The sequence below is a fragment of the Beta vulgaris genome, chromosome 7 (assembly GCF_026745355.1).
Source record: "Beta vulgaris subsp. vulgaris cultivar EL10 chromosome 7, EL10.2, whole genome shotgun sequence".
Classification (NCBI taxonomy): Eukaryota; Viridiplantae; Streptophyta; class Magnoliopsida; order Caryophyllales; family Amaranthaceae; genus Beta; species Beta vulgaris.
The window spans coordinates 11,730,188-11,741,081 of record NC_079208.1 but is presented as its reverse complement, the minus strand read 5'-3'; the positions used below and the strand labels follow the sequence as shown (position 1 = coordinate 11,741,081).

Here is a 10,894-nt window from a genome sequence, read left to right as displayed (position 1 = left end):
GGAAGTTAAGAGGTGGAAATCTAATCCTAAATTAAATGCAACTAAAGTTCTATAACTAATGCAAGCAAAAGCACAATTTCTTTTTTTTTTTTTTTCAATAGATTAATAAAATAAAAGTTCTACAGAAAATTTGGCAGCACCTCCCCTAAAACAGACATATCCCAATTTATTTTTCAATTTAAAGTCATGGATACCAGAACCTGTATTTAGCCTATAAAATTATACATCATATAATGCCAGCACACGCCACAATCCAACCTATGATTTTGCCAATTTACCACATGTCCAGCTCCAAAGTGAAATTTGTCACCATTTATCTCCCCCCCACTTAGAATGTGCATTGTCCTCAATGAAAAAGAATTGAATTAAAGAATGAGAGAACTTAGCTGGTTATGTGTATCTTTCTTCACAAAGAGAAATAATAATGGAGATCATAACGGGTTGCCTTGTTCATATATGTTGCTGTAATGTGTTGCCTTCCTAATAGAAATCTAGTTGGAACCTCTGAGTGCTTCACCACTTCTAGAGTATCACTCATGAGATGTGAAGGTGGCAAGTAGAAGCTGATTGGTATGGTGAACAAGGAGCAAGAACAAGTTAGAATATGACTAGATTTCCTAGCTATGATAAACATAAGGCATGAATGATGAGTATAAATTGAGAGAACAGTAAGAAAATAAAATGAAATAACAAGAGGAAGTGATAGTAGCAGGATTGGGTTGCCTCCCAAGTAGCGCCCTTAGTTTATGTCGTTGGCTCGACGTTATGCAAGCATCATTCTCGATGAAGCTCGATCTCTTCAATTAAACCTGCATGCTCAAACTCATAAAATGGTTTTAATCTGTGGCCATTTACTTTAAACACTTTTCCAGATTCCAAGCTTTTAATCTCCACTGCACCATGAGGAAAAATATCAGTAATAACAAAAGGACCTAACCATCTGGACCTAAGCTTACCAGGGAACAACTTTAAGCGAGCATTATATAAAAGGACTTTCTTCCCACTGAGAAATCAGTTTGAATAATCCGCTTGTCATGAAAGGCTTTAGTCTTATCTTTATAAATCTGAGTGTTTTCGTAAGCTGCTAATCTAAGTTCTTCTAGTTCTTGCAAACTAAGTTTCCTCCCTGTCCAGCTTGTTCGTAGTCCATATTACATTGCTTACAGCCCAGTAAGACTTATGCTCGATTTCGACAGGTAGATGGCATCCTTTTCCGTAAACAAGTCTGTAAGGGGACATTCTTAGAGGTGTCTTATAAGCTGTCCTATATGCCCACAATGCGTCATCTAATCTAAGGCTCCAGTCCTTCCTGTTAGGGTTTACCATCTTTTCTAGAATTGATTTGATTTCCCTATTGGACACTTCAGCTTGTCCGTTCGTCTGAGGATGATAGGCTGTTGCTACTCTATGTGTCACATGATATCTTTCAAGGAGAGTCCCAAATGTTTTGTTACAAAAATGGGTACCCCTATCACTAATTATGGCCTTTGGCATACCAAATCTGTTAAATATGTGACTCTTAACAAACTTAACAACTGTCTTGCATCATCAGTTATGTAGCTTGAGCTTCCACCCATTTAGAAACGTAATCGACAGCAAGAATAATATAAAGATTACCAAAAGATGAGGGGAAGGGACCCATAAAATCAATTCCCCACACATCAAAGATTTCACATACTATGATTCCATGTTGGGGCATTTCGTTCCTTTTAGATACATTTCCAGTCTTTTGGCAACGTTCACAAGACTTACAGAACACATAAGCATCTTTATAAAGTGTAGGCCAATATAAACCACATTCCAGAACCTTATGAGCAGTCCTTTGAGGACCAAAATGTCCTCCACTTTCAAGACTATGACAGAATGTAAGAATCGAAGCATATTCAGATTGGTCTACACATCTCCTAATTACTTGGTCAGAGCATGATTTCCACAAATAAGGGTCATCCCAAAAGTAATACTTTGACTCAGATTTAATCTTTTCTTTTTGAGCTCTAGATAGAGTCGGGGGAAATGTGCTAGTGACCAAATAGTTAACCATATCAGCATACCAAGGAGTTTCAACATGATACATTGAAAGAAGTTGTTCATCAGGAAAGAATTCAGTCATTAAAGGCCAATCATCTCTAGGAACAATTCTACTAAGGTGGTCAGCAACTAGATTTCAACACACCCTTCTTATCTCTAATTTCTAAGTCAAATTCTTGTAACAAAGCATCCACCTAAGTAAGCGAGGTTTGGATTCTTTCTTTTTCAAGAGATATTTTAGAGCAGAATGGTCAGAATACACAATAACATGTGTGCCTAGTAAATAAGGTCTAAACTTCTCTAAAGCAAAAATCACAGCATACATCTCTTTTTCAGTTACAGTATAGTTGCATTGAGCAGAATCAAGTGATTTAGAAGCATAATGGATCACATAGGATTCTTTATCTTTCTTTTGACCTAAAACGGCACCGATAGTCTTATCACTAGCGTCACACATGATTTCAAAGGGTAAGGTCCAATCAGGTGGTCGAAGCACGGGTGCACTAGTTAATCTTTCTTTTAACTCATCAAAAGCCTTTTTACATTCCTGTTAAAATCAAAAGTGGCATCTTTAGCAAGCAAAACACACAAGGGAGATGCAATTTTTGAAAAATTCTTAATAAAGCGTCTATAGAAGCCAGCATGCCCTAAAAATGATCTAACTTCACGAACACATGTAGGATATGGCAAGAACTAATAACATCTATTTTAGCTTTATCAACTTCTAAACCTTTAGCACTTACAATATGCCAAGTACTACACCTTGTTCTACCATAAAATGACATTTTTCAAAATTCAATACAAGGTGAGTTTCAACACATCTTTGCAAAACACGAGCTAAACCCGGAGGCATCTATCAAAGGAATCACCAAAAACAGTAAAATCGTCCATAAACACTTCCATATCTTGTTCAATCAAATCAGAGAAAATACTCATCATACAACGCTGAAAAGTTCCAGGGGCATTGCATAGTCCGAAAGGCATTCTCCTGAATGCAAATGTACCAAAAGGGCAGGTAAATGTGGTTTTATCGTGATCTTCCGGAGCGATGGGTACTTGAGTATAACCAGAATAACCATCAAGAAAGCAGAAGAATGACTGACCAGCAAGTTTTTCTAACATTTGATCAATAAAGGGCAAAGGGAAATGATCTTTTCTAGTAGCTTGATTAAGCTTCCTATAGTCAATGCAGACCCTCCATCCATTTGACACTCTAGTTGGAACAAGCTCTCCTTTAGTATTTTCAACAACAGTTATTCCACTCTTTTTAGGGACCACATGAACAGGACTCACCCACTGAGAATCAGAAATAAAATAAATAGTCGGCATCTAACCACTTAAGGATTTCCTTTTTAACTACCTCCATCATGGAGGGGTTTAACCTACGTTGAGTTTCTCTAGTGGGTTTAGCATCTTTTTCAAGAAAAATTCTATGCATGCATAAGGTGGGACTAATTCCTTTTATGTCAGCTAAGGTCCATCCTATAGCCTCCTTGTGGTCTTTTAGCACATTTACCAATTTATCTTCTTGAAATTGATTTAGAGCATTGGAGATAATCACAGGTAGAGTTTCATTTTCACCTAAATAAACATATTTTAGATGCGAGGGTAGTGGTTTCAATTCTAATTGAGGTGCTTGAACAATAGAAGGGATTAGTTTAGGTTAGACACTGGCATAGAAAGATCAAAATTATCTTTTTTTCATTTTGCGAATCAAGACTTGCTACTCAGACATATCTACTAAAGAAACAGGCATTTCAGTGTCCTTGCTATCAGTAAAATTATCAGTCTCAAACAATTTTTCACACCACAGATCAAAAATTTCTTGAGCCATCCAATCAAAAGCATCAAAGGAATCAATAGAACTAACATTATTGACATCATTTGGGTATCTCATAGCATCGAATATATTGAACTTAATTATTTCACCATCAAATTCCATTGTCAAATTACCCTGATGAACATCAATTTTAGTCTTAGAAGTTTTCAAGAAAGGTCTTCCCAACAATAAAGGAACATTATCGGTTCTATCACCCATATCAAGAACATAAAAATCAGCCGGAAAAATAATTCATTTACTTGAACCAGTACATCTTCTAACACTCCAATGGGAAATGCATTTGACCTATCAGCTAACTGAATAACCACATCAGTTTTAGACAAATATCCCACATTTAAAGTATCATAGACAGATTTGGGCATCACATTAATCGAAGCTCCTAAATCTAGCATGCATCTTTCAAATTTAGAATTACCAATTTTGCAAGGAATAGAAAACATGCCAGGATCTTTACATTTTGGGGGAAGCTTCTTTTGAATTACAGCTGAAATATTCTCTCCCATACTTACCTTTTCAGAAGGATGAAATTGTCTTTTGTTAGTACAAAGTTCCTTAAGAAACTTTGCATAACGGGGAACCTGTTTAATAGCATCAAGTAAAGGAATATTGACTTCAACTTTCTAAAAGTCTCAAGAATTTCATTGTCAAGAGTAGCTTTCTTAGCTTTAGCAAATCTGGAAGGGAAAGGGGCACATCTTTAAAACGAGAAACATCAATTTCTGAATTAAGCTTACCCTTTCCTTCATTGTCTTTCATACTCTCAATCTCTCCATTTCCCCCTATATTAAGTTCATCGTCAGGTTTAACCTCTATCTCTCTTTCAATCTCGCGACTCTTTGCCTTAGGTTCACTCAACTCTTTCCCACTCCTAAGGGTCACGGCTTTGGCATTTTCTTTGGGTTAGGTAGCGGCTGAGATGGTAGTTTACCTGAAAATTGAGTTTCTAGGTTACTTAGTGAAGTACAAATTTGTCCTATTTGAGTATCTATTGGTGAAGGTGATTATCAGTTTTCTTTTGATACTCGACTCCATGGTTGTGAACTTGACCTATTTGAGTAGTTAATTGCTTCACTAAATCTTCTAATGATGGGCCAGAAGATTGGGGTGGAGGGTTTTGTACACCAAATTGTCTAGGTTGATTAGTTTGTGAAAACTGTGGTCTAGTTCCATACCTAAGATTTGGGTGATCTTTCCAACCTTCATTATACTCTGTGATAAGGATCATATTTTCTTTGATTGGAAAAGCCTCCTAATGCATTAACATCTTCAGTTTTTAAAGTAGGACAAGCGTCAGTTGCATGAGAAAACTCAGAACATATACCACATACTCTAGCTTTAGACTCATTTCCAACAACAATTTTAGACACTAAAGTGGTCAAAGTAGCAATTTGTTGAGCATTTTCTTGCAATTGAGATTTAACACCACTTAAGTCAATTTCATTTACCCTTTTAACATCATTTCTAGTGCTATGTTGTTGAGTGTTTTGGGCCATGTTAGCAATTAAATTCCTAGCCTGAGTTGGTGTCTTGTCTACTAATGCGCCACCACTAGCAGCATCAATCATACCCCTATCGTTAGGCAACAATCCTTCATAAAAATATTGAATTAACAGTTGATCAGTTATTTGATGTTGTGGACAGGAAGCACATAATTTTTTAAAACGTTCCCAATATTCATAAAGTGTTTCTGAATTATGTTGTCTGATTCCACATATTTCCTTTCTTATGGATCCAATACGACTTGCGGGAAAGAATTTTTCCAGAAAAGCTTTTTGTAAGGCGTCCCAAGTCGTAATGGAACCAGAAGACATAGTATACAACCAATCTTTAGCTAAATCATGTAGGGAAAATGGGAAAGCATGCAATCTTACTTGATTTTGTTCAATTCCTTCAGGTTTCATGGTTGAACAAACAACTATAAATTCTTTTAAATGTCTATGAGGATCCTCACCTGCGTTCCCATAAAATTTGGGAAGGAGATTAAGAAAACCTGAGTTCAGCTTCAAAGGTCTTTCCAAGGTTGGAAAAACAATGCAGAGAGGTTCATCATCTAGCTTAGGAGCTCCTAATTCCTTCAAGGTTCTTTCATCACCCATCTCTGAGTCTTCACGTGGTCTGTCTTGAAAGATGTAAAGTAATTTCTCTGGGCTAGCTTCGTTTAGAGTTTCAATAAACAGGTTTATACGCTTAAGTTTGGTTGCCGTATCCAAACTCATGCACCTGAAAATAGAAAAGAGAAAGTTTAAGAGTGAAGTTCATGAAATTCTATAATTTAGGTATGACCATTGAATATCCAGAGAAACAAATCATAGCTAAAACCATATAAGCAGAAATGGATGTCTTCCCCCCACACTTAAAAACGAATCATGAATGTAGAACACAAAGGAAGTAGAATATATTTAACATATGGTCTGCATATCATTATTCGAATTAGTAGTATGAACCATGACTCTGTTTTTTTATTTTTAAAAGAAAGGCAACTATGCAGTGCTATGCAAGTATGCTAGTTCTATTTCTCCTCCTGCTCTTGATCATAAAATGGTCTCAACCTCTTAAAATAAATATGTTCTGTAACTTCCTACTAAATCACCCTGACAAAGTTGAGTGATGGTAAGCATAATATTGACAGAGTGTATAAAATAACTGCATATTGGAGATGAGTGCATGTAGACTGTCAAATTGCTAAACTTGACCATTTCCAACTTGTTTAGCAGACCTTAGAAACTGAAAAGTGATCATGGAAATGACAAGCTAGGCATGTGGGTTACACCTTGTGCAGACTCAGATCAAGTAAATTACGCAAGTAAGAATATGCAGGTGACAATGTAATTTTGAATGAAACATTATGAACAAAGCACTTGCTTGCAATAAGAATTAAAGTATGGCCAACAAAGTAAAAACTTGAAAGTGCTTAAGACACTTCTTCGCAAGATAATGCAATTTGAGAAACAAAGCTCATTACTCGAAATTGCGGTCACTTACACAAAACAAAGTCACATTTTTTTAATCAGAAATATTGCAGGTTGATTGTTTCAAGATGTAGCTCGTAATGCTTAATCTAACTCTAGTCATGTATAATGAGTTTAAATAAGACAGAGTAAAATTACAAATAAATCGTATAACTGATGGACTATGAAGTAGCAGACTATTTCTAGTAAGTTATGCAAATTATGAGCACTGCAAATACTTTAAGCAAATTCAAAAAGTCCCAGCAGGTTTATGAACCATATTTTAGCTTATCACTAAGAAGCTTTTAGCAAATACGTTTACATCAGACCACTAAGGCAATTCTAACACATTTCTTCCTTTTGCATATGACAAATCAAAACATTGAATATAACTTGAAAAGTACAACACCAGATTAAATCTTGGATTATCAATTAGACCTCATTAAAAGGCACTGACTTATTAAGATTAAGAACCTACAAATGAGTAATACTAGAACATGGATGATGTTCTAGAATCTATCCATGCCGAATTGAAATCAAAACTAGTGAAATCGATGACTCAAAATGCAGCTAACTCATATATAGCACGACAATCAATCAACAATTCAATGCTTGATTGCTACTCAACAACAAGTAGTGAGTTAAATCTAACGCGCAAACAAAAAGAAACAAATTGTTGAATATACTAAGTATCAAAAGCCGGGCAAAACAAAATATTATACTTAGTAGATTGACAATAAGTTAAGAGTTGAAAGCAGTATTCCCTTAATTTTTTTTTTTAATTTATTCCTAGTTACTTTAAGTCATATTGTTTGAAATAGACTACAAGTTAACATATTGCTGAACCTTTAGAAAACCAATGCAGTTATACAGGAGGTTGATGGTAACTTGTGGATAGATATATTAATGTCTCAATAAAGAATCATAACAGACAGATACTTTTACTAGTTATACATAATGTCTGCAAGCACTTACCCATAGATCTGAGCAAATGACAAATTATAGACGAAGTAATCATGCTATTAGCAATGTAATTATTTTGCCAAGTATTGAAAATATGAACATCTAAGAACTCTAGTGTTTTGGTGTTATAACATATAAAAACCGCATTAGATTTATGATAATAGAAGACGAGTGGATAACATAAAGTTCACTTTTCATATTGTAAAGAGTGGAAAAAATTCAGCATGCTTATTAAATTAATCAACATAAGTCACCAATGAGAGTATCAAGACTATTTATACTAATAACTGATCTATACAATAATATAACCACCTGATAGTTAATTAGATAGTAAGCATGGATCTATCATTATTTGAAACCATCCATAGTATGAAGAAAGCATACAGGTACATGATATATATGCATGATAAATAGCAGATGTAGTGTCAGAGAAGATTATATCTTGGAAAAATTTGGCCAAGAAACAAGCTGTTAAACTACTGCACCCCAATTGATACTATCTATACTTGACGCAACATTGTTTCCAAGTGGATGAGAAGGCTCCAAAAAAAAAATATACTAAGAGTCAAATAACTGTCATTGAAGTAGGATATGAGTATAACTAATTAGTGCATCACACAATAGAATCAAAACACTATATTACAATAACTAAACATATAGTATGCAAAAAATTTAGAAAACATACTATAAGCCAAGAACTTTCAACCTGGCCAAAGGTTCTTTAGACAACCCAAGACCACAAGTACTAAATTTCTTTTAATCAACTAAAATTGAACAAAACAATTAGTATCCCAGTTAAACTTTGAGTATGGAAAGACTATAAATCTCCCCGGCAACAGCGCCAAAATTTGATACGTGTCGTTTACCGTATAAAATTAAAAACCTAACTTGAACCTTCAAAAATATTTATAACTAGTAAAAGGGTAAGAAAGGATCGATCCCACGAGAAGATTATTATAATTCCTAAACTCAAATATTCAACTAAGTGACAAAAACATATATTATATACGAATTTACACTATTTACACTATTCACATATATACGATTAGGGGGGTTTCGGTTGTAACCAAATACTTAGACGAAGTAAAATTAAAACTACTACTAAACTAATAATTACAAGTGACGACACACAAACTCTATTAATTCCCGATTCGATCATAGAATGTTTAGTCATAATTTAGCTTCTTACCCTTTATAATGGAGACCACTTTAATAGTTAACTTAGCATTTAGATTGGTGAATTATCGCCGCGATCAATTCTCGTCTTACTCACTAAAAATCTAGAATCTTGCTAAGACAAATACAACCCTAATAAACTTGTTTTATTAGCACAATTCATACACTTAAGATTATTAAGATGAGCCGCTCACTCTTATTAATCTCAAGTCGTCTTCCTATCCAACCATTAAACGCCGCGCCTAATAGTCATATAGCATAATTTGAGTATCTAAACAACTAATTGCGTCCAATTACAAGTAAAGATATCAAATTTCATAACCAACCAACAATAGTATGAATCGTATAAATACTAAATTAAACAATTAAATTCAATCAACTCAGCGTCAACCAATTAGGCTCAAATAATAGAAATATAAGAAACTAAAAATATGAATAAATTCAGATAACATCCAGTTCAATCACAAGAACAACTAATTGAAAATAGAAGAGAGAGAAAACTCATGACTGTAGACCCGAATTGATGTAGCCGCTACCCTCAATTCGCCTCCGAACGCAATAATTCTTCAATTCCTATCAACTTGTCGATCTTGGACGAACCCGATTATTTTCTTCACTCTCACGAACTCTCTTGTATGTGTGCGTGTTTTTCATCTCCGAGAACTGGTGAATTTATATCGAGTTGTGTAGAAGATAGAATAAAAAAAGATAGATTTTCGTAACTGAAAATCTGATAAACAAGCATATCTTGAAAATTTGAGGAGATAAAATCATATCTCCTCTTGCTATTTCTTGCGAGGAAGTAGGAAAATAGAAACAACTTCTTGTTTCTTTTGGATTCTGAGTATACAGATGTGAAGAAGTTTACAAATCTCTTTGTCTTATTTGTTTTACTTCCAACCTCACGTGAGCTTGGGCTCACTTTTATTATATTTTTTTTTCTTCTTTTCTTTTCTTCTCTTCTTTTTTTTAGTCTTGTTGTCTTCCTTTAGCAAATTGAACTTGTAAAATACCTATAATAAAATAACACACTATTTAAGCTAATTATTCAATAAAATATAATATGGACATAAATACGTCACTTATTAATAAAAGTCAATAAATATTATAAAATAACACATAGAAGACAACCATAAGACTAATTTTAGGGGAAAAAAATATAGAAATATATGCGCTTATCACTGGACTCTTGCCCCTGTTAGCTAAAGCCTCAATTTTTTTACCCACAGACTAAATTTCTTCTTCTTAGTCACTTCAAAGGATTCCGTCTCCCTCATCCCTTTCCTCACAACAGGGTCTCTGGTCAGCATCCATACCATATAACTCCTAGACACCTTCTCATATTCTATTCTTTCCTGGGTATACCAAATTGGGTGCTCTCTCCAATATCTCTCCCACTTCCTAATTCTGCTCCAAGACAAACCATATATTTTGAGAGCAATAGTGTCCTCTCCAGAAATTAGTTGACGGTACCCATACTGTCTCAATATCCTCAAAGGAAAATAAAAGGTCATGGTATACAAACTACACAACCTCACATAGGGAGAATCGTCACGAATACCTATCATGGACCAAATTCATCTAACGCTCATCTCTACATCCCGAAGAAGCTGGTCTAGCCTTCAAAAGATTTCTTAGTAAAAATCTTCTTCCCGCCGATGAAGCCCTTTTTGTTATACCTTCCATGTTCTCAGGAGGGTCAATTAGCCTCAAATGCTCCATCAGCCAAATCTGCATCAATAAATAAAATGTATATTATTATTGCTTCCTCACGAGTGGTAATACATATACATACTATTTTATTATTACTTCTTAAAGAGTAATAATACATGCAAACCTTGTTATTATTAATTCCTAACGAGTAATAATACATGCAATATTATACGTAGTATTACTTCCTAAAGAGTAGTACTACGAACGACATCGTGTAATATTAATC

The 10,894-nt window shown here is 34.6% G+C and overlaps 1 protein-coding gene and 1 pseudogene across 1 annotated transcript; both read right to left on the bottom strand.

Annotated features, from left to right (window-relative positions):
• Window positions 1-774: 774 nt before the first annotated feature.
• On the bottom strand, window positions 775-1,326 carry LOC130589456 (uncharacterized). Its single transcript, XM_057390719.1, has 2 exons — window positions 1,115-1,326; window positions 775-1,003 (listed from the first exon to the last, which is right to left on the bottom strand). The coding sequence occupies exons 1-2, from the start codon at window positions 1,324-1,326 to the stop codon at window positions 775-777; spliced, it is 441 nt and encodes a 146-aa protein (XP_057246702.1).
• Window positions 1,327-3,751: 2,425 nt separating this feature from the next.
• LOC130589455 (uncharacterized) lies at window positions 3,752-9,711 on the bottom strand (annotated as a pseudogene).
• Between the last annotated feature and the right edge of the window lie 1,183 nt (window positions 9,712-10,894).